We start from the raw sequence: 25761 nt of genomic DNA, 5'->3' as shown, positions 1-25761 counted from the left end.
CATCACCAATTCAATGGACATGAACTTGGGCAAACTCCAGGAGATGGTGATGGACAGAGAGACCTGGTGCGCTGCAGTCCATGGGGTCACAAAGAGTCAGACACAACTTAGTGACCGAACACCAACAACAACAGCTTGAGTACCTCTCAGGAATGGAGAATAAACCACTAGTCAGTAATGTGAAACTAAAACTGCCCAGCATCCTATCAAAAATCATTAGGTACACACAGAAGCAGGAAGGCACACCAAGAAGAAAAACACCAGTCAATAGAAAAGCTCCCCAACAATACCAGGGTGAAAAGAGCACACCAGGATTCTAAAGCAACTATTACAAAATAAATGTTCTATATGTTCACATATGTACATGATGAAGAAAGAAATGAAAGATATAAAAGAACACCCAGATGGCACTGGATGAAAAATATGGTATCTGAAACGACAAATGTGTTGAACAAAATAGCAAACTAGACAGAGCAGAAGAGATGACAGTATAGATATATAAATACACAGAAATACAAACTATACAAAATCAAACAGAGAGAGGGAAAGAGAATTTTTAACTGAGCAAAGAATCAGTGAGTTGGGAAAATATCAAGTTGTGAACATATATAATTGCAGTCAGAAAAGGAGCAAAGAGGAATGATAGGAAAAAAATTGAAGATATAACTGCATTAAAATTTTCACATCTAATGAAAACTAAAATCCCACAAATCAAAGAATCTCTAAGGAGAAGAACCCCATACCACAATTTTATGATTTAATTACTTTTCCACTCTGATCTTTAACTATTTCCTTTCTTGTGCTATAATTCACTCTACTTTTGCTAGTTTCCGAATACAAAAGCTGACACCACTGATTTCATGTTCTAACATGGGCATTTAGTTCTATGAATTTCACCCCGAGTACCATTTTAGTGCCATCCCACAAATTTTTCATTTTTTCCTCCAAAGTTTTTATTTTTAAATAACTATAGATTCCTATCAAGTTGCTAAAATAGTACAACGAAGGTCAGCACACCCTTCACCTATTTTCAAAACCAGGAAAGTGTCATTGGTACAATCCAGCGACCTTAATCAGATTACACTAGTCTTACACATACAATTTTACATACACTTATTTTGTGGTGAGAGTGTGAGGGGGTGTTTATATGTAATTCTATTCCATTTTGTCACACACGTTTATCTGTATAACCTCAGCTTCAGTCAAGATACAGAACTGTTCCATCAAAGATCTACTGAATTCTTCATGGTCATATTCAACCCTTCCTCATACGGTCTCTCTACAGGATGCCCTTGAGAATCATCCAACTTGTGGCATGTATTTATACTTCAACATACTATTTTTTTCTCCCTGAATAGTAGTCTAAGATAGGGATGTGTTCTGTTTTTATTTTCATTCAGCTAAAAATATCCTAATTTCCCTTTTGATTTCTCCTATGAACCATATATCATGTAGAAGTGTATTCTTTACTTTCCATGTATTTGTAGATTTTCCTGAGATCTGTTAATCATTTCTTATTTAATTCCATTGTGGTCCCAGAATATATATACTTTGAATAACTTGAAAGCTTTTAAATTTATTGAGACTTGTTTTATGGCCTGGAAGAAGGTCTATAATTGTCAATGTTCCTTGTGCACTTGAAAAGAATGCACACTCTACTGTTGTTGGGTGGAGCGCTCTACTTCGTCTAATATGAATGTAACAAGTGAGAGTTTAAAGTGGGTTTTCCCAGACTAGTGGTTGCCAAGGGGGTGGGGACTGAGGTAGGAATGGAGTATGAGTTTGGGGTTAGCGGATGTAAGTTTTTATATATGAAACGGGTAAACAACAAGATCTTATTCGAGAGCACAGAGAACTATATTGAGGATCCCATGATAAATCATAATGAAAAAGAATATTTTAAAAAAGAATGTATACATACATGTATCAATATAACCGAATCCCTCTGCTATAAAGCAGAAATTAACACAACATTATAAAGCAACAGCTGTTGCAGTTCTTCAGTTGCTAAGTCGTATCCGACTCTGCAACCCCATGGACTACAGCAAATACATGTCAATAAAAATCAACTATATATCAATAAAAAATATTGATTAAAAAAAGTGAGTTTCTCCTAAGCAGCATATAACTGGGTTTTATTTTTTGACCCAACTTGACAATCTCTGACTTGTCCAGTATTTAGGCCATTTATAACTAACATGAGTACTGATGTTGCTTAGAGTTACATCAACTTGCTTATTCTTAACACTTTACTTCCTTTTTTCAGCACTTAGGTTTGTTTTTTATTTCATCATACATCTTTAACAACACAGTTTGCCTCCAAATGATGTTGAAGTCACACATTCAATAAAAACCTTACAACAGTAAGTTCCATTTCCCACTCTCCTGGTTTTTATACTACTGTTGTCACACACACACACGTGTTTTAAAGACCACAGTACATTCACACTATTTCTGTGTTTTGTCAATTTTTGTCAATATTTTGTCAATTATATTTGAAAGATAGTTAAAAATTAACAAAAACCCCCATATTAGCCATTTTCAGTGTGTATCAGAGCTGTATTTCCTTTGCATGATCCTTTGTTAACATTTAACAAAGAAAACTCAGTAAACTTAGGGAGGAACTTCTCACATACCCATGGATTATCTTAGAAGTTCAAAGCCTGACCTATCCCCAGCAAAGCTAGTTAATGTCAGCAACTTAAAAATACTGCTGCTGCCAAATCACCTGAAAGAAAAGGAGGAAACATTATTTTCTGCCCAAATAAAACTTCCCCAGTTTAACTCCGTAAGCCCTGTTTTTAATTTACAATTTGGGAAGTTCGGAAACAGACTAAAGAAAAAGTATTATCTACTTTGGGATCACATTCAAAGCTGGTTGATATCTGTTAGTCTCATCTTTGTTTTTGGCAAAGGAATACACTAAAATAAAATGACTATTTTAGAAAAGGTAACTACAGTTATGCATTTTTCTTGAAGGGAAAAAAAATACTATTACCACAAAAATCACTAATCATCACTACTGTAATCTTTTTATAAACAATTCCCAAGATTTCTTATGACCCAGACAAAACTTTTTTTTTAATATTAGATTCTTAACTTTTATCCTGAGCTAGATAGCAAATTAGACTACCATCTGCATATCTTCTCTACACACATAAACTAATCAATCTATTCAAACCATGTGACTTTTTGGGCTTATTCTAAACAGCAATTTCATATGGCTCACCCTAATAACAAAGAAGTAAATTCCACCTCCAGAGTGACTTTGTAAGGGGCAGGCTCATATGAGTCAATTCACACATCAAAGTTGCTCAATTTTGAATCATTCCATTCAATTAGTATGGGCAGTAAACATGACTAGAGTTAGGAATATAAAATTTGGAGTTTTCACTTACTTCACTATATTTAGGTAAGAAATATTTAATGTTCAAGCGCGTTTCCCTTTCCCTGCCCACCAGTGACCCTTAGGCCACATATGCAGAACTTCTGTTTATCAACTAGCAGTATACTTGTTATGATTACAGGGCTGGAAGGGGAGGTGGGGATTCCTTGCTAAACATCCTGCTCTCCTAGTCTCTTCTCCCTGCGACAAAGTGTCTTTTGCATTTCCATTTACATCATTCTTTGTTGAGTATTATTACAACTTCCGGAGTTTGTACAAGTCTACTTCACTTGATCCACAGATTCAGACACAACCAAAGAAAATGCTGGCGACACTAGTGAAGTTTGCATTACAGTTTTACTCCAAATGATTATATTTGAAGATACTTTCAGTACTATATTATGAATAGTCTGCAGATTTTCAACATGGTCAAGTAAAAAAAAAACTTCCTGCCACCAGGTACAATATCATCTTTTCAAATGGTTTCAGTACGGGAAATGGAGAGAAAGCAAGAAGGTAGTAAGAAAGTCTTCTTCAGGAGGTTCTAAACTGCATAAAGGGCTCAACAGATGGGCAGGTAAAGGTATTCTCTCTAAACCGGCTCCAGCATTGCTTTAAACAATTATATTTCAGCTTTTACTCCTCTGATGCAGATGTCCATGTTTTGAACATTTAATTTCTTTAGTCATGAAATATACTAGTTTGTCCAGGACTCTCAATCAAATAGCCTTTTTCTTTAAAAAAAATTATTTATTTGGCTGCACTGTGGCAGGTGGGATCTTTGTGTAATTCTAGATCTTTCATTGCGGCACACAGACTATGGTTGTGAAGTGCAGACTCAGTAATTGCGGTATTGTGGGCTTAGCTGCTCTGCGGCATATGGGATCTTACTTCTTCAACCAGGGATCAAACCTATGTTGCCTGAATTGCAAGGCAGATTCTTAACCCCTGGACTACCAGGGATGTCCCCCAATAGCCTTTCTTTATGTAAGAAAACGTGACTTCAAAATTCAGGCTAAATCTGTGTCTCTGCTGCCAATGTAAAGTAGTAGTATAATAATTATTACAGAATTACCTATTTCTGAGGTGTTTTTAAATTAAGTTATATCTATAGTAACATTTCACTAGATAAGAGGAAACATAACAATTATGTAACCAAGATATAGGACACACATATGAAGTCTGTCACTTAGACAACAGATCTGGCAACAAGGTCAAGATTACAGATTCAGAATAGGTATTCCATTGTTAAGTCCCTGAAGTCTATTAATTGAAAATATTTCTTATTTATTTCTGAAATAAGAAAGAAAGGTTCAGAATGATGCTGAGCATCACTGCACTGACCACAGTAACCCCTTTATAAGAGCAAGTATTATTACTGATACTTTATACTTATCAAGTTAATGAGAGGTGGTCTGGAACTAGAAACTTGGCCTTTTCATCCTTATTCCTATGCTAATCCATCTAGAATTCAAAAACATCTAACATGACATGCATTATATTACATATTTTATTCAGAAATCAAACAATCACCAGTGACTATTTCAAATTGCCTAATTTTGTTCTAGTTCAGCTGTGCAACATCTCAGGTTTATTCTATCTTCTCTGTAAAAGCCTTAATTAACACCCTCCCATCTCGCTCTAGTATCATGTAGCTGCCACACCTCTTCCCTACTCCTGAACCTCTTCTACAACACTGCCAGGGTGTTCTTTCTAAGGTGAAATTCCGATGGTGTTGTTGCAATGTTTGAAAACGACTGACAGCTTGGGCTACAGTGGTGGTTCTTCAGCCATGCACCTGGGGGGTTCTGTAGTTCTAAGAATTGAACAAAGGTGTCTAGAGCTGTTAAAATAAAGTTCGCTTAACTCACTGGAACAAATAAGTCAAGGAATAGAGATAGCTGCATTTTTTTTTTTTTTGGCCCATATCTTTTTCTACATATTTGGAACTTGCTATTGTTTGTCTACTGTAACAGACCTGTCAAAATAACTAAAGAGGACTTCCCTGGTGGTCCAGTGGTAAAAAAATCTGCCTGCCAATGCAGGGAACACGAGTTCAATCCCTGGTCTGGGAAGACTCCACGTGCCACAGAGCATCTAAGCCCATGTGCCACAACCACTAGGGCACCAGCATGCCCTAGAGCCCACTCTCTGCAACGAGAAACCTGCACACGGCTACAGAGAGTGGCCCCTGCTCATCTCAGCTAGGCAAAGCCCGCCTGCAGCGGTGCAGACCCAGTGCAGCCAAAAACAAATCAATAAAAAGTATATTACAAAGTAACTAAACAAAGAAACCCGGTATTAATGCTGAAATAGTCAACTATACTTAATTCAACAATTAACTATTTTTACCTCTGTAGAGAGGTATGGGAAAATGTTCTTATAAACATTGGCATTATATATCAATATATGTTTTTTCCAAGTCATATGATAGAGTTAAATATATGCTGAGATAACCTAGAACCTAAGAACTTTTACATACTCTGCTTCTTAAACCAGAAAACCACTTACCTACTATCCCTCTGTAAACAGTTTAGCAACTTAAGCCATTGTCTTCACAATTCCATGTGTAACCCTTCACTGATGACCTGTCTCACTTTCTTCTATGTTTTGATAAAACATCTGTCTCCTAAATTAGATACTGAATTCACGAGGACAGAAGCAACCTACTACTCTCATTTAAACCACAAGCTACTGACACAGAGATGTCATTCAATAAATACATGCTAGAAGAGTGAATTCAATCATATAAGAGAAATGAAACCACCAATTCTTTGTTACAATTACGGAGCTTCATAACTTTAGTGCAGTCAGTACACTTCCTCTGTTTCTAGTATAACATATAACACATTATAAACATAAAATTGTTTTACAAATTTTTTTACTTCATACTGCATAATACAACCAGGCAAGAAAATAAGTCTGATAGAACAAAACTCTATTAAAAACATGTCAGTGTTGATTTACAGAAAATTTCCTAAAAGCATACAGTACTCAGAGCCATCCAGTTAAATTAAGGATTCAGTGAATTCTACAGATTTACATTATAATTGTAAAGAATTTTTAATTCTATGACCGTAAGCTGGATAATAAATATTAAATTATCTTTTCCGGTCTCACTTACAAAGAAGGCTGTTTCTAGTTCAATGTATACTTTTTTCTCCTTAAGTAAAAAAAGAACCCAGATCAAAAGTAAACAAAATCCTTATGGAGCTGCAATCACTACTTCAATGTTGCAAAAAAATATCCTACAAAGCAAAAAGCCTGCTAATACAATTTCCACAGCAAAAAGTATGTAACTTTTTTTTATGTCAGAAATAGATTCCAATTTTATGAAACTTTATTATATCCTAGAATCCTTATTTTTTTTTTTTTTTTCCTTATTTTTTTAAAAAAATTTTGAGAATACCCACCAGATACTCTCTTATCAATTTATATAAAAGTAAGGGTATATGTCATGACCAGGGAACATGAACGTCCAGAAGCACAATTAATGTGTGCTAAAGCTTATGAGGTATTGTATTAAATATCTTCCTTGCCTCCATCAGATTGTTTATGGCCTCTGGCCATATGACCACTGGTAATATGCATGATCGCATTAAAAGTCAGCATTTTAAGATGAAAGCTCAAAATAGTGTATGGAAGGAAAAAATTGAGAACTACTCACAGCCAGCAAGCAGGAACTGATAATACTGCACTGCATCTGCGGCGAGGAGCAGAGGGTGGTTCGCGTTAAACGGTGGCTGCAGTTCACTCCATTGAGGAGTTCTGAGGAAATAACAGAAGATTATTAAGACTCAGGCTTAATAGAGGGAATATAAATCATCACTGCCACCACTTATAGACACTGATATAAACTCACACTATCATTTTAATCATTCAAATGAACTTGCTGGAGTGCTGAAACCTGAAACACAAAGCCATCTGCTTAGGAAGAATAAAAAGGTGGCAGTGAGTCATACAAATTACATAGAGTCAATATTAGTTTAATAGCAGACGACCCTCCAACATAACAGACAAGACAGTCAAAACACTGAACAGAGGAAGTGTGAAACTCAAATGCCACAACTAATTTTTACCTAATTTCTGACAATTGTTAGCATTTCTGACAACTGTTAGCACCCTCTATTCTTAGAATATATTTACATTTTAAAATAAAATAAAGCAGAAAATAATGGTTAAGAAAACACAGTTAATGCTAGACTTATTAAAGACCTGATTAGCATGAGTTCCAAAATAAGCCACTTATTTCAATGATGGTGCACTAATTTTAATTAGATCTGCCCACTCCTAAATAGCTTGACACATAATATATTGATCAGGTCAATCCAGTGCAGTCAAGTAGTAGGAAAGAGTGCTGGAGCCACCAAAAATCAATACAAGAATATTTTTAAATGTCAAAAAGAGAGAGATGATTTTCATATCCATTTTTGTCTGTTTCCTTACATACATAGCTTCCCTGATGGCTCAGAGAGTAAAGAATCTGCCTATAATGCAGGAAACACAGGTTTGATCCCTGGGTCAGGAAGAACCCCTGGAGCAGGCGATGGCAACCCACTCCAGTATTCTTGCTGGGAAATCTCATGGACAGAGAGGCTACAGTCCATGGGGTCTCAGAGTCAGACACAACTGAGCAACTAATACTTTCACACACATCAGGACCAATTTTCTGTCTCTCCTGTACCAGTATACACTATATGGACTGGGTTTTGTCCTGTATCTTATTTCTCCCTCTTTACGCTAGATTATAAAAATTCTAATGACTATGTACTCTCAAGGAGGACTCTGATTTTAATAAACATTTTTACTGTGATGAGCCATTTTATCTTGGGGAATCACTTTATTTATTATTATTATTTTAATATTTATTTACTTGGCTAATATTCTTAGGAGCATAATTCTTGACAGCTAAACAGTGGCAATGTCCATCAAGTGATAAATGGATAAACAAAATGTGGTATATCCATATAAATCACTTGGCCATGAAAAAAGGAATGAAGTTCCGCTACATGCTTAACATCGCTGGGCATTAAAAACACTGCACTAAGCGAAGGAAGTCAGATGCAACAGGTCACATTTTGTATGGTTCCATTTAAGTGAAATGTCCAGAGTAGGCAAATCCAAAGACACGAGGTAAACTGGTGTTGCCTAGGGCTGAAGGGTTGAAGGAAAATGGTTGGAGGGGAGTGACTGCTAACAGATACGGGGTTTCATTGGAGGGTGATGAAAACTGACTGTGGTGTTCCAGTGGTTAGGAATCCATCTTCCAATGAAGGGGATGTGGGTTCGATCCCTGGTTCGGGAACTAAGATCCAACATGCTGCAGGGCAACCAAGCCCATGCACCAGAACAAGAGAAGCCCTCGTGCCACAACAAAGACCCCACCACCCTCAAAAAACTGACTGCGGTGATGGGTGCACAACCCAGTGAAAATTCACTTTAAGTGACTGAATTGTATTATATGCATTACATATAAATTATATCTCAATTAAAAATGGAATGAATTATAAAAAAAATGCAACAAGAGGCATTTTTGTTCAGTCACTCAGTTGCATCTAACTCTGCGATCCCACGGACTGCAGCACGCCAGGCTACCCTGTCCTTCACTACCTCCCAGAGTTTGCTCAAATTCATGTCCATTGAGTCCGTGATGCCATCCAACCATCTCATCCTCAGTCACCCCCTTCTTCTCTGGCCGTCCATCTTTCCCAGCAATAAGGGTCTTTTCCAATGAGTCAATTCTTTGCATCACATAGCCAAGGTAATGAAGCTTCAGCTTCAGCATTAGTCTTCCCAGTGAATATTCAGGGTTGATTTTCTTTAGGATTGACTAGTTTGATCTCCTTGCAGTCCAAGGGACTCTCAAGAGTCTTTTCCAACACCACAGTTCAAAAGCATCAACTCTTTGGTGCTCAGCCTTCCTTATGATCCAACTCTCACATCCATACATGACTGCTGGAAAAATCACAGCTTTGACTAGACAATAAGAGGGATAAATCAAAATAATTTTGCTGGGAGAAAGAAGACAAAGAGTATCCACTGTGATTCTATATAAAATTTTAGAAATTAATAAACTGACCTACAGTGACAGAGAGCAGACCAGTGGTTGCCTAGGGCTCAGCGGATGAAGTAGGAATGAAGAGGGGCAAGAGGAAAGATTACAAAGAGGCATAAGAGAATATCTGAGGTAAGGATATAATCATAATGTGGAGCTTCACAGATGGCACAGTGGTAAAAGAATCTGCTTGCAATGCAGAAGATATGGGAGACACAGGTTTGATCCCTGAGTCGGGAAGATCCCCTAGAGAAGGAAATGGCAACCCACTCCAGTATTCTTGCCTGGGAAATCCCATGGACAGAGAATCCTGGTGGGGCTACTGTCCATGGGATCACAAAGAGTTGGACATGACTTAGCAACTAAACAACAATGTATTTATATTGTTAATCATGGTGATGTTTCACAGCTGTATACCTATGTCAAATCTTATCAAATTGTACACTTTTAATCTTTTATACCTCAACAAAGTTGAGTTTTTGTAATAAAAAACAAAAAGAGATACTACCTGACCAGAGTCCAGCTGGCTCGGGGAGATGTCATCATTTCCAGCGGGGTGTCATCGCTGACCTTGGGGGCGGTGCTTAGCGGCCGTGGCTCCAGCACGTGCTCCACTAAGGTCCCGTAGCAGCTGATAATGTAGAGGGACTCAACCACGACTTGTTTGGACTGATCTACAAATAGAAAAACAGACGCTGGATGTGCGATAACGGCATAAAAGGACAAGAGCTTCATTTTTACAAGTTACTGACCCTTCAATCTGTTCCTGAGGCTGGCTGCGAAAATAAGAAGGCAGAAACTTTTTCACATGGTGCCTGCTCCTTGTCTAAAGGTTATCTCTTATAAGTAGATGCTAATAAATATGAAGGGCTTCTTAGATGACTCAGCAGGTAAAGAATACGTCTGCAATGCAAGAGACGCAGGAGATGCAGGTTCGATACCTGGGTCGGGAAGATCCCCTGGTGGTGGAAATGACAACCCACTCCAGTATTCTTGCCTGGTGGGCTACAGTCCATGGGGTCTCAAAGAGTCGGATATGACTTAGCGTCTGAGCACAACAACAACAATGAACATGAAAAGGTCTTTGCTATCAAAATATTTTTAAATCTTTAAGCAATTTATTTCAAGAATGACACAAATATATTCAAAATTCTAGTATGCTGAAACAATATTATACAATCTTTTGCATTTGCCTACAGTATAGTAATTTGCCCCACAACATGCAAAATGAATACCAGGTGAGAGAGAGGAGGACTGACAGAAAAGGAACCCTGCAGGGACTAAGATTTAGTTATATCGGAGGTACCAACTCAACTGTATGAGAGACTGTCTGCCTGAATCAGCCGAACTTCTCACATACTCCCTCTCGGAAAAGTTTCTCCTTTAAATTTCTAGATTAAAACAAACAAACAATGAAAAACAGGAGCAAGTCCTCCTCCCCCAAAGCTTCTCCCTTCGTTGCTCTCGGTGGGCTCACTGGCCCCCACAGTAAATGAAGAGCAGTCATGCTTTGAGGTCAGGTGTTGAATATGGATCTAATCAAATGACTTTATAACAAGTACACATGTCCTCATTACCAAGACAGGTTTAGTCCTCTATCTTGGGTTTTACAGTAAACCTAGGAGCACATAGAATCCCTCATGAGTGCTGGGTGGGTCACCTTATCTCTCTGCCAAAGGACTCAATTACAGCTGATTTGAGAACATGGCCAATGACCAGTCAGTGGGACACAAAGGAGTAGCAAGCTAAAAGGGTAATCAGAACAGAAGGGAGAAGCATTTGAAATGGAGCTCCACAGAGGGTTTTAACTAGCAACAAAAAGTCATTTCGATAGCATCATTAAAGCAAAGGAGGTAACAAAAAAAATAAAGATGGGATAAGAAAATGGAAGGCTTGCCTACTCCACTGTATCCTCTCCCGCTTAGGTAAAGAGCCTGCTGTGCCTGGGATCCTATTTCCAAGGAAAGGGCCATGGAAAGGCGATAACGAGGGAAAGAGCTGATGTCTGCCTGCCAGTATTAAGCGTCAAGGACAGCCGTTTTGCCAAGAACAATACAGCCTGTGGAACTCATCAGAAGAGGGCTTCACTAACAATTCAGTTTCTGACCTACTTCAATTGGATCACAATAATAAGAGGAAATTTTTAACTTTCAAAATGAAACACTTGGTCCAGGAAAGTAGGCACTCTTTTCTACATAGGAACAATAAGGGATCATATACAGTATTTCTATAAGCTGATTCTGGTGGTCAAAGAAGGGATTTAAAAAAACAACAATACTATGTAAGTTCAAAGGGACACTGGTTACCATAAAAGATGATTCTTATTTCTGAGTGGGAGCCTGCTTTTATATCTTAATTTATAACATGGCAGAGCTGTTGTTGATTATTCTTAGAGATGTATCAGAAAACCTGGATTCAAACTGATACCACTGCCTACTAACTAGCATTTTCAGCTAAATTACTTAAACTCACTAAACTCAAATTCTTCATCTCTAAAATAGGCATAACAGCATTTTTCCTCTCTACACTTCATAGACAATGGCATGAAAATTGTTTGAAAAGAATGTAAAAGCTACATATAACGATATGGGACTGACAACTTTGAGGTCACCTGTGTATTGTCACCAGCAAAACAAAAACACTCAGTGGGCAATTTATTTCACATTTATAGTGAGAGGACAGCCTTTCCTGTTGACGAGACTTGAGTGGTTTAGGAAAGACAATGCTAACTGAGTGGGGGGAAAATTCTATTATTGGGCTGAAGCTTATTCAAAGAGAACCACTATGAGTTTTCTTCAAGAAACACAGATTACATATGGTAAATTTAACTTCAGTAAAAACACATACCTTTTTCTCTTTTCAGACCTGCATTATTTGCAAACCACGATCGGGATGTCCCAAACGTTGCTGCCACACAAAATTCTCCGCCCATTGATTTGCTTGGTGAAATTTGTGGAGGTGGTTTAACTTTGCTTAAAAGATAAAATGATAGAAAAAAAAATTACCAAGATGAAATCACAGTCCTCAAGATAATGACATATTTCCCTTTAAATTCTGCCCCACGTAGACATGCATTTTGCCTTAAGGAGAACTGGAGGTTGTGAGACTGTGATCGGCAGCAAAACTAGTTCAAAGTTCCAGGGTATTATCAGAATAGCAACTTATAAGATCAAGAAGAATTGACTTCTTTTTGAAGAATGTGCTGCTAAAATCCAAGTCAACTTATTTGAAGTGGGTAATATTTCCCTGGATATTTCAGAGTGGAACAATAAAACCAGCATAAACTTCTCATAACAATAAAATAGCTTATCATTTCATCTTAAATATAAAACATGAGACTGACAATACAGTTGAGTGGAGACAGCATGTATGAAAACACGAGATGATACAGAATGGAACTCTGACAATGCTCGCAGCCGCATGCGATGTATGGTTAGGCAATGTCTGGGGAGGAGATCTAATGATCTAATGCAATTATAATCACTGATCTTCCTATTCTTACTTTTTCTTTGTGGATTTGTGAAATGAGGTCTATTTTTGTTTCTTCTAACGTTTAAGAATGCATTAAGTAACTTCTGCTACTTCAGGAAACTACCATAGAAAAGTACAAGCTTTCCTCTGTTTTCCCCAAATCAGCTTCCAGCTTCTAGTACAATCAACTTCTGATAACAACCATTGTCTTCTTTCCATCCTGTATCGCTTCTCTACAGTCTGCCCCAAAGTTCCTTAGCAATTTCACCAGGGACCAGTCTCCAATGTCAAATCACATTATTTCTACTTTCCTTTGCTCATTATCCTTTATTTCTTTGTCTTTTAATGAAGTAAGGTTAGATGGAGAAAGATTGGGTTTTGGGGGTCAGGTAAAAACATGAATCTGAATCCCAGGTACAAAAGCACCTGTGTGAATTTCACTTAAGTTACTTAACCTCTCAGAGCTCACGCAACTAATATATAAAACAGAAAGATGGTAATGCCTACCTTGTAGGGTTATTTTAAGGATTACCGTATTACACGTGTTCTCAAAGTGTGGACCCTGACACTGAGAAGTTCTTAGACATGCAAATAATCTTCAAGCCATGCCCCACTCTGACAATCTGTTTTAACAAACCCTCCAGGAGATTCTGGCAACCGCTCAGGTTTAAGAACCACTGATTTTATAATGTGCAGAAAGCGCTCAGGGCAGAGTCTTCCCATATCTTAGTTCTTAACGCTAACTATCTCCTATATAGCACACAGTCTTCAACTAAGTTTTTAAAAGATCAGACTTCAGTTTAGTAATCTCAGTTTCCAGGTGTTATGACACCTGAAACAACATCTCACATATCTGATTTCCTGAGCCCTCTGTTTTGATGTCTTCCTGGTAGGGAGAGCAAAATGTCTGGATCAGAAGCCACTCTGCTTGGTCCTTTTGGTGTCTGCCTTTGACAAAATCCATACGAGGCACCTTGTCATATATGAAAAGGCCTCTTCTTTCCAACATTAACATTTTCTAAACACTCCAAGTTATTACCCATAAAAATCACATCCATGCCTAAAACACCAAAGACTTTCACTGACTGACAGGGCATAAAATAATAGCTCTGTGTGTGTAAGATTCTGTGATAAAATGAATGTTTCCACCAACAATTTCATATCTTTGCTGCATTTGCCACAGCTGCAACGTTGCTGTTGCCGTTCAGTCGCTCAGTTGTGTCCAATTCTGTGCGACCCCATGGACTGCAGCACGCCAAGCCTCTGTCCTTCACTGTCTCCCGGAGGTGGCTCAATTCATGTCCACTAATTTGGTGATACTATATAACCACCTCATGGTCTGCCACCCTCTTCTCCTTCAGCCTTCAATCTTTCCCAGCATAGGATCTTTTCCAATGAGTCGGCTCTTCACATCAGGTGGCCAAAGTACTGGAGCTTCAGCTTCAGCATCAGTCCTTCCAATGAGTACTCAGGGTTGATTTCCTTTAGGACTGACTGGTCTGACCTCCCTGCAATCCAAGGGACTCTCAAGAGTCTCCTCCAGCACCATAATTTGAAAGCATCAATTCCTCAGTGCTCAGCCTTCTTTATGGCCTAACTCTCATATCCATACATGATTACTGGGAAAACCATAACTTTATTTTATTTATTTATTTATTTATTTATTAAAAACCATAACTTTAACTACATGGACCTTTGTCAGCAAAGTGATGCCTCTGCTTTTTAAAACGTTGCCTAGGGTTGTCATAACTTTTCTCCCAAGGAGGAAGTATCTTTTAATTTCATGGCTGCAGTCACCACCTGCAGTGATTTTGGAGCCCCCAAAAATAAAATCTGTCACTGCTTCCACTTTTTTCCCATCTATTTGCCATGAATTGATGGGACTGAATACTCTGATCTTAGTTTTTTGACAGCTGAGTTTTAAGCCAAATTTTTCACTCTCCTCTTTCACCCTCATCAAGAAGCACTTGAGCTCCTCGGTGCTTGAGTTCCTCTTTGCTTTCTGCCATCAGGTAGTATCATCTGCATATCAAAGGTTGTTGATATTTCTCCCGGAAATCTTGATTCCAAGTTCATGATTTATCCAGCCTGGCATTTTGCATGATGTACTAACTGTGCATATAAGTTAAATAAGCAAAGTGACAGTATACAGCGTTGATGTACTTTTCCAATTCTGAACCAGCCCGTTGTTCCATGTCTAGTTCTAACTGTTGCTTCTTGACCTACATACGGGCCTTTTAGGAGGCAGGTAAGGTGGTTTGGTATTCCCAACTCTTTAAGAATTTTCCACAGTTTGTTGTGATCCACACACTCAAAGAATTTCACGTAGTCAATGAAGAAGTAGATGTTTCTCTGGAACTCTCTTGCTTTTTCTATGATCCAACGGACGTTCACAATTTGATCTCTGGTTCCTCTGCCTTTCCTAAATCCAGCTGACATATGTGGAAGTTCTTGGTTCACATACTGTTGAAGCCTGGCTTGAAGGATTTTGAGCATTACCTTGCTAGCATGTGAAATAAGCACAACTGTACGGTAGTTTGAACATTCTTTGGCATTGCCCTTCTTTGGGACTAGAATGAAAACTGACTTTCTTCCAGACCTGTGGCCACTGCTGAGTTTTCCAAATGTGCTGGTATGTTGAGTGCAGCACTTTAACAGCAACATCTTTCAGGATTTTAAATAGCTCAGTGGGAATTCCATCATCTCCACCAGCTTTGTTCATAGTAATGCTTCCTAAGGCCCACTTGACATTACACCCCAGGATGTGAGTGACCGCACCATCATGGTTATCCAGGTCGTTAAGACCTTTTTTGTACAGTTCTTCTGTGTACCCCTGCCATCTCTTCTGCTTCTGTTAGGTCTTACTGTTTGTGTTTTTTATTGTTCTCTTCTTTGCATGAAATGTTCCTGTGGTATCTTCAATTTTCTTGAAGCGATCTCTAGTCTTTCCATTCTACTGTTTTCCTCTATTTCTTTGCATTGTTCATTTAAGAAGGCTTTCTTGTCTCTCCTTGCTATTCTCTGGAATTCTACATTCAGTTCCGTATTTCTTTCCCTTTCACCTCTGCCTTTCGCTTCTCTTTTCTCAGCTATTTGTAAGGTTCCTTCATAGTCTTTATTTCCATTGTGTGTGTGCTCAGTCATGTCCGATTCTTTGCATCCCCATGGACTTGGATTTTCCCAGCAAGAATACTGGGGTGGGTTGCCATTTCCTCCTCCAGGGGATCATCCTGACCCAGGGATCAAACCCATGTCTCCTCTGTCTCCTGCATTGGCAGGTGGATTCTTTACCAAGGATCTTTACCAAGTTCTTACTGAACTGCTATCAGGGAGCTGTAAGTTCTTGTAACTATTAATAGCATCTTTTAACTTCCATTGGTTAGTTTCTGGAGGCTGGAAGGCTGAGGAGAGAGGGGGAGAAAAGATTCCAGAATTTTTTTGAAAGGTGTTTCAACTGTATGACTAATTTTTTACTAGAATCGCCATCAAGGAGCAATGACAGTACAAAATGTACAAATTGAAAGTTCTTTGCAAATTCCCGAAAGTTATTTTTGTTTTTGTTGTTTAAATCATGTGGTAAGCAACAAGACTGAAGCTGAAACTCCAATACTGAAGCTGAAATTCCAATACCACATGTTTAAATCATGTGGTAAGCAACAGGAGTGAAGCCGACACTCCAATACTTTGGCCACCTGATGTGAAGAGCTGACTCATTTGAAAACACCCTGATGCTGGGAAAGATTGAAGGAGGGAGGAGAAGGGGATGACAGAGGATGAGATGGTTGGATGGCATCACCGATTCGATGGACATGAGTTTGAGTAAACTCCAGGAGCTGGTGATGGACAGGGAGGCCTGGCGTGAAGCAGTCGATGGGGTCGCAGAGTTGAACACGACTGAGCGACTGAACTGAACTGAAGCAACAAGACAGAAAACAAGCAGCATGCCACTTCTTAAGAGAGTCCATGGTGCATCTAAGCTATGTATCCTAAATAGATTTTAAAAGTTGCTACTGGGCCAGTTGGCTACTTTTGTAATATAATAATCAATTTAGTCTTTAGTCAAGCAAATATATATTATGTATGTCTACTGGCTTACAGTCTAATTATTCAACATCAAAAGCTGAAGTCTCAGACTTCTTTAATGTTATACATACATAAGTTATATGTTATGTTATATAACATAAGTTATACATAACTCAGTTTCTGAACACATGATTAAAATGCATCAATATAGTATCATTTTACCTAAACTCATTATTTCCTGCAGAGAATAAGTACCTTATGTTAAAAATATTCTTAAAATTATGAAAAAATTATCATTTCTATTCTTATATTTCATCATTTCTTCTTATTCTTCTGATAGGGCCTTCATAAATCACATTAGTAAAAGTTTGTGTTTAATATTAAAAGTTTTTATCCCTGAAAATAACTTGCCACCTCCTGCATGACACAATGCCATGTACTGGGTACTTAGCATATTTGGTGAACATAGTCATAACAAGTTAGTTCTATCATCAATCGACCTTTGGAATGACTATGGTATTTAAGCAAAATAGAAAATTTAAATATGTGTAGTATATGTGTACAAGATTTTCAGAAAAATAGAAAAGAGATATAATCTAAAGAAAATATTATTATTAATAAAGTATTTTCTATATGAAATATCCAAAGGAAGAAAATTTAATATTGATTCAATTTCCCTTTTATCCTAAAATTTTAAAAGACAAAGACCAGGAGGAATATTGGGTGGAAGCAGAATTGAACTTTTCCCAATTACCCAGAATATTTCTATTGCAAAATCACCTTTTGTTGGCAGAAAGATAAAATATTGAAAAACGATACATATGTGAAAAGAATAAAACAGAAAAGTGCTAGCCTTGTAACTCATGCGTATTTATAGACTAGTGTTCCAACCATTTTAGAAAAGCACTCCAATATTAGCCTTCTTTTCTTTCCTCTTCTCAATATCTATCTCCCTTTATCTTCTGAAAGAGACGTTAAAAATTTTATTATAAGACATCTGCAAGTTTAAAACAAACGTCTCTCACTGTTTAACTAATTTACTCAATTAGTAGTTGATAGAAAAAAAAATTATGTGCATATGGGGGTCCAGAAATTCAGTTGTATCATCGTTACAAATGAATACAAAACATACTGATAGAGCTGGTGGACTCCTATCCATTAACAACTCCTGCACTATACTCTCCTGTGCCATAAATAATTCCAAGGTCAAAAATTAAAAGAAAAATTTGCCTTCACTTGTGAGCAAAACATAACGGACTACAGAATGAATTCAACCTTCACCATATCAGAAAACATCACATTTACAAAACTTAATACAAGAGACAATGTAACCAAAAGTAATATATGATAAAAAAAACAACAACAACAACAACAAATAAGGTGCTAAATTGAAACTCAGGATTTTAACATTTCGTCATTTATTCTGGGAGACCTGACCATCTAACCATAGAATGAGAATCATTTTTAATGCCATCAGATGTTCTAGGGACATTAACATGATGACATCTTTAAAAATATTTACAAAGACTATTGAAGTTACCCATTGGCTCCTTCTGTATTATGTAATTCAATCAGATAAACATATTAAATTTCTCTGCTTGTTTTTTTCTCCACACTCTAACCACAGACAGACCAAAAAAAGAAAAAAAGACTCTAATGATATAGGCTTTAAAATTATAGCAAAATTATGTGCATCTGGATAATTTTCTATGTTCTATAAAATAGGATATAAGTGGTAAATCTGTGGATGGCATGAAAAGCAACAATGAGGCCTGGGGCCTTATTTAGGACACAAGCATGGGAAGGGTTAGGCTGAGACAGAAGCACCGTTTCTTTCATTCCCTAAATCACAAGGGTGCAGTCAATACTTCAGTTCAAATCTTAGACAATATTTATGTAAGAATTACAAGCGGCGTTACACCTTGTGTTAAAGAGAAAAAGCTTTTCTTTATATTCCTCACTGTGATTAGGCTTTCAAAAGGAATTTAGAAGTTTCCCTCACTCTCAGCTTTATTTTCGAAAATAGAAACTAATAAGGAAAATGAAAGTATTTTATTTTTTAAAAAGATATTAACCAGGTATCTAAAAGTATTCTATCACAAATTATTCTTAAAGACCTAAGAGATTTTCTTTGAACCTGGCAGATAAGATTCTCCTCTCCATATAAATCTTTCCTTCTGAAAATGAATTTATATTTTTTTCAGTAGTGTCAGAATAACTAGATTAGCTTAACTTAACTATTTATAAACAGATTGAAAACTTGGCACTAATTAAAACTTTAAATATACTTTGATATGTAAATTTTAACTCTTCTTTAAAATTAACCTTATATACTATAAAGATATATTCAAATGAACTACCTTTTGTCTACACTGTTGTGCATATATTATTTCTTTCAGTAAGAAATTCAAACAATAGGAAAGTTTACTAGATGCAGATTAGGAACTCCATAACAACTTATTACTTATTTGTAATAATGAAAGCAAAATTCATTTTTAAAATTTCACTGTATTTCTTTTAAATTTTCTGCATTTAAAAAGTATATCATGTGTGTGATTCTTTTACATCATTTATACCATCATTTAAATTCCAAAATCCTAGAAAATACATAATCTTCAGAATGTATAAAATGGCTAAAGTGTTGAAGTTGGTCTGCATAGTTAACCTTCCAACAAACTTATTTGGTTGTCAAAGGAAAAGAAATTATTATAAACTGACTCATCTGAAACCCCATGTATTTCAACAATTAAAACAGTTTTATCAAAGAATGGAGAAATTAGCAGAAATTGTGATCGATCAAAAGCAAAATCTCAGCTAAATATAAATGTTTCAACTGAAAAATAATAAAAAATTTGTATGAAATTTATATAACATTTTAAGAGGAACTACAAAAGTTTCATATTCTTCCAAAATACAAGTCCTACCCTATACTGAAAGTCCTAAAAATTTGACAAAATAAAGAAATAACTTTATATAACATAATATTTATTCCAAAACAGTAAATAAAAACATTCTCAGGTTGAACGCTAAACAACATGGAAAAATAGTAAAAACCCTTAAAACAAAGAAGCTTTTTATAAACAACATGGAAGAAGTTGTCAAATTTATATTCATTTTGCTGCCTTAATTTGAGGTTTCATTAAGATCTTAATGGGAAAAACATGCACCACCAGTAAAGAGACGTATTTTAAAGGAGGATCTTTTAGGCTAGTACAAGTGACTAAAAACGAGTTTCTTGCTAGCATCAAACAAACCACAAAGCAGTCTTCTAAAAGACAGGCAATGATTCAAAAGTCTACTATATTTCATACATCCCTTTCTTTAATCTGGCTCTTTTAATCTTGTTTCAACCTCAAATCATTTCTGGTTGACAAGTGCTTTTGCTTAAATTTGAGGAGCACATAAGCTGTTGAAGGCATAGGCTTTTCTTACTTCACATACAACATTTGTCATTCCATCTTTATGTCTACGCTAAAACTTCAAACTTTATTAACATACTAAAGCTCTTTTCTTTGTACTTAAAATGAGAAATTTACCCCGAGATGGAATTCAATTCTAAATTGAGTCTACAAAGAAATCTTGTCAAATGTTGAATCTGGCATTTAAAACTTCACTGTTTGCTACAAGCTCCTGAGTAAGATCCATGTAGCGTACTTGTTTTTGGAAGAAAATCTAGTTAACACAAAGAATGAAGATTGACTTTCAGGGAATTTTTACTCATGTATACCCTGAATTTGCTTATCACAGTTTCACAATCTGTGTACTAATTTTGATAATGCATTTTAAAGAGGAAATCTTTATGATGATTTACCACCCTATTCTAATACAACAATGAAATTTTCGGATATTCCTATTAGCGTATGAACACTGAAATTAGTTTGTGTCAAATTATTTAAGTTTCTTTTTGTCCAAGAGGAAAAAAGACTAAGACTTTTCCCTAGGGCCATAAGACAGTATGAACAAGTCTCAGAAGCAGTTATGAGAATTGCACATACATGTATTCTGACTAAATTTATAAAATTGATATAAATTACATTAACCAAAATGTCTCTTGGGCTCACTCATTCTTAGAAGCAAAACAAAACAACAAAACCATGATCTAACTTAAAGAAGCTTCTTCTCAAAACTTGAATTTCCCCCTTAAACCAGAAAAGAAATCATAGCATGGCACGTAACATTTACTGAGCTCTTATTATGTGCCAGGCACTGCTCTAGGTAATTTATACATTGGTTCATTGAATCCTCATAATGAACCTATAAGGTAGGTGCTACTGGTAATTCTAATAGAAATAAGGAGCCCAAGATATAGACAGGCTTTAGAAAACTGCCCAAGATCATACAGGTAGTAAGTGTGTGACCTGGAATTTAAGACCTAGACAGTCTGATTCTGGAGCTCTGGCTCTTAACTATTTTGTTAAACATATTACACCAAGCTCTAAATACATTTTATTGCACATCTTTACATAAAAGCATTAAATAGTTTCTTTTCTATGATCATCATGCTAAGACTGACAAAGTTATATTTTATGCACTCTTACATAAGAATGTAAACGAGTTATAGTGGGTAGGTGTTAATAACTCAAAATAATAAGTTATTAAGGAATTTAGGAGTTGGTATGTAAAACCCAAATTTCCCCATGTAGATCCTTAACTACCTCAACTATTCAAAACAGAACTGACTCTTTTTCCTTTGGTACCAAATAAAATGCAGTAAAAATTTATAGGGTATTTTTGGTATAACTTAAATATATTTATATTTCAATATAAATCATGTCTTCAGCAGTTCAGCATGTCATATAGGGAGTTTCTATCTTCTAGCACTATAATACTAAAAGCTTCAAATGTGGGTGTTGGCCATGTCTTATATACCAGAATTATTATGAGAGAATTCTTTGTCTTTTTTTAAAAATATTATTCTATGATTTTTTTTTAATGTGAATTTTCAAGAAATGAAATGAAACCAAGAAAACTAATCTTTTCAAGCTTAAATACCAACATCTACCAATGACTCAGTAATTCGGTGCATCTATCTGTGATCAGGCCATGCAACTGAAAACAAAGTACAAAACAGAGTCACTTTCGGAGAGTACAGCAAATGAATTAGGCATGCGGGACTGAACTGAGACTCACCATGGAGCTTTTATGGAAAAACACCCCGCTCCAAACAGATAAGGCCTTCATGGAAAAGGGGGGAAAATGCACAAAAAATATTAGAGGAAAAATCATTTAATATTAACAAATACATGTTGATCACACTGTTAAAAGAGTATGGATAAAATAGCTAAAAAAAAATTAGTAATCGTTTGCAATTCTGCTGTCAATGCTAACAAGTCTGATATAACCGTTGAGCAGAAGGATGTGTAGTAACAAGTCCCTTCATTTTCATAAGGTTACAGATTGCAAAATGCTCTGTTTCTCCCCCTTTTCTGGAGCACCCCTGTAGGGTTCCTAAGGTAAAATAAAATTTACTTCAGAGGCCCTTTAAAACAAAGTACAAGTTAAATGGAATAACTGGATGGAGAAAAGAGTGGAACCAGTAGCAACACATGTGTGGTTGTGCGACACGAAATGTTTAACACTAGTGAAAGAGGGCTTGATAAAAATTTGATAAGCATTGTTGCTGTTCACCAGTTGTCTCAGAGCCACAGAAAGTAACGTATTTTCTAAGCTGCTTAATTACAGTAAGTTGTACTGCATACTGCTGGTCAAAGGAACTAACACTAAATACAAGTCTGTGGTATGATTTACTTCCATTTTAGGGCCACATTCCAGGAAATCAGCATTTCTCTTAATAATGACAGAAGAGGTTAGCTTCCCCTATCTGGCCTATACCAGGCTAGGTTGGAATAGAGGAAACTAAAGCCACAATTGCTTGTTTTAAATATAGCTGGGGATACAAAGGCAGACTTCCATGTTACATATTTCTTCTTAATATTCTGTTCATAGCATTTAGGACATGCTATGCATACTTGCACAGAAAGAAGACTGACTTAATTATATCCAGAACAAAATACTGTTGTTGCATCTAACATTTGGAAGGAAGACATAACAAACTGAGGAAGAAAGAGCACTGCATAACTTGGTAATTCTCTTCTTCAACTTTGGTGCCAAGAACATTAAAAAAGAAAACTCATGCTAATTAGCATCAATCTCCCAGTGAAGTGGCCACACAACACTGGATACAGTTCTGAGGACTGAAGTGCAGAAGATACGAAGAAGAGAACAGAAAAGCAAGAGACTATTAATATTAGAAGAAACTGAATTGGAAGACAGACGTATTAAAAAAGAAAACTTGACAGATGATTCAAATACAAAGCAAGGAAATCTCTCCCACAGTTAATGATAAGACCACAATCAGAGATGTGATTTCATCACTCACATCTAAAACAATGCATTTCAAAATTGTTTTGACCGTGACCCATGGAAATATGCAGTTGGCCCTCCGTATCCAGAGGGCCCATATCTACAACCAACCACAGATCAAAAATATTCAGAAAAAAAAATTCCAGGAAGTTCCAAAAGGTAAAACTTACTATGCACCAGCAACTATTTACAACTTAGAAAAGATTTAAAGCATATGCATAGATGTGTGTAGGTTATGCAAATACTAGGCCATTTCATATAAGGAACTTGACCATCCACAGATTTCAGCACGGAGTGGGAACCGATCCCCCTCGGATACCGAGGGATAAATGTACTGAAGTATAAGCTCATATGTACTTGAACACAACAAACTGAAATAATTTAATGAATATGAGGGGTTTTGTTTGTAATCAACTTTACTATTTCCATTTCAATGTTTTATAAACATTAATTCTGAGATTTAGTTACAGTGATGATGAATGCATATTATGACAGGGTAGGTAGGTCTGGGTGGGACCTTCAATTCTCTATTTCTAACAAGCTCCTAGATAATACAAGGATGTTAAGTTTGAAGAACCAGGAACAAAATTACATTTTATTATATTCTATTTCATTAATGAAAAAAAAGTTAGCCATGATTCCCCTGTCCATTGATTTTATGATTCACTGATTACATCAGAAACAAAAGATTACTGGAACTCATCCTGCACTTTGACCAACACCAATTTAAATAACTGTGACCACGTGAAGACACCAATCTCTCAATGCCACTGTGATGCCATGAAATAATGATCAGAAAACGGAAGGTTCAAAACATTTCCACATGCCCACAAGTGAAAGTGAAAGTTGCTCAGTCATGTCCAACTCTGCGACCCCATGGAACTCTCCAGGCCAGAATACTGGAGTGGGTAGCCTTTCCCTTCTCCAGGGGATCTTCCCAACTCAGAGATTGAACTCAGGGCTCCTGCATTGCAGGCAGATTCTTTACCAGCTGAGCCACAAGGGAAGCCCAAGAATACTGGAGTGAGTAGCTATCCCTTCTCCAGCAGATTTTCCTGACCCAGGAATCGAACTGGGGTCTCCTGCATTGTAGGTGGGTTCTTTACCAAAGATACTGCCTAAATGAAGAAGTTATCATTGACACATACTATCCAACTTCTTCTCATTTTCTTCCTTAGGCAGACACCTGAATTCAATCAATTCTGACAGAAACATTTGTGATCTGGAATGTCTGGGCATGAGTTGCTGTTTCGCATAGATTGTATAGAAGCTGGACAAGTCTCCCACCTCATTCCAAATATCAGAATACAGGGTTCCCAATGGAACTTGGTTATCCATTTAAAATACAGCAGTGTATACATGTCCATCCCAAACTCCCTAACTATGCCTGCTCAATGTTATGAGGCAGCCTGGACAGAAGGGAGTTTGGGGAAAAATGGATACATGTGTATGTACGGCTAAGTACTTTTGCTGTCCACCTGAAGCCATCACAACATTGTTAATCAGCTATACTCCAATACAAAATAAAAAGTTTAAAAAAAAACCCTAACATCAGAATAATGCTGATTCATTGCAAATAATTTAAAAGTTTTATCTTAGTCCTTTATGCCTTAAACGGCTTCTGAGTGACCCCCAAAACCAAACAAACAAAAATGAAACAAAACTTTAAGTTTTCTACAGTTCAAGAGACCAGTTGACGGTCCCACCTACAGAACTAGTAAATACTTTTTTCCAAGTTTAAATTTCCTTATGTATAAAATGTAACATATTAGCCAAACAAATTAAACACTTTTTTTTTTCAATCTGCTAGATTCTCCTTCCCAGGCAATAGCAGCATGTTACCAACAAGATTCCCACAACCTCACAATCGCAAACTGCACTGTTAACTCCCCCTCTCTGGACACTGCAATAAACAGGCATGCGCTGCGCAGCAGCATGGTCAAGCTTAAAGACAACACGGCTCTCGCTATTCACAGTATAACTCAGCTGTATGCATTAAAAGTTATCCTTCTTCGGCCAAATAAGAATCTATAGACTGGCCCAGCTCAAGGAGAAGACAAGGGATGGGGGAAACAGGGTGAGGACCCACTTTCTGGCATGGTCCCAATCTATACTCACCCAGTTCTTACCCGCTCCTACAAACTGGATCTCTGCCACATACATGGAAAAGAAGACCCATAAACACCAGAGAATTAGAGTGACTGATGTAATCACTGATTTGGTATGGGTAGTGTCAGCTGTTCTTTTGAAATGTGCCCGCCTCATCTTTTCTCAGTAGTGAAAGAATGAAAATAAAAAGTCACAAAGGCCAAGTCCATGATCCAGCTGTCTTCACCTATGGCTTTCCCCTTCCCTCCAAAATCCCGCAGCTGTAGTTTTACAAGGGGTGGTTTGAAGGAGGAAGAGAGCATGTGAGTCAGAGTGTATGCTGAATTAAAATGGTCTGTATTAACAAATGCAACTC

General features: G+C 36.9%; 1 protein-coding gene across 1 annotated transcript in view; it reads right to left on the bottom strand.

Annotated features, from left to right (window-relative positions):
• BCAS3 (BCAS3 microtubule associated cell migration factor) overlaps window positions 1-25761 on the bottom strand; it is a 578882-nt gene that overhangs the window by 304634 nt on the left and 248487 nt on the right. The window contains exons 18-21 of the mRNA XM_043460326.1: window positions 22065-22109; window positions 12288-12412; window positions 9949-10114; window positions 7053-7153 (exon numbers count right to left, since the gene is read on the bottom strand). Coding sequence (XP_043316261.1) covers window positions 7053-7153; window positions 9949-10114; window positions 12288-12412; window positions 22065-22109 — 437 coding nt within the window. The remainder of the gene's footprint in view (window positions 1-7052; window positions 7154-9948; window positions 10115-12287; window positions 12413-22064; window positions 22110-25761) is intronic.

Source organism: Cervus canadensis, chromosome 1 (genome assembly GCF_019320065.1).
Source record: "Cervus canadensis isolate Bull #8, Minnesota chromosome 1, ASM1932006v1, whole genome shotgun sequence".
NCBI classification, from domain to species: domain Eukaryota; kingdom Metazoa; phylum Chordata; class Mammalia; order Artiodactyla; family Cervidae; genus Cervus; species Cervus canadensis.
This window is presented reverse-complemented; position numbering and strand designations above follow the sequence as displayed.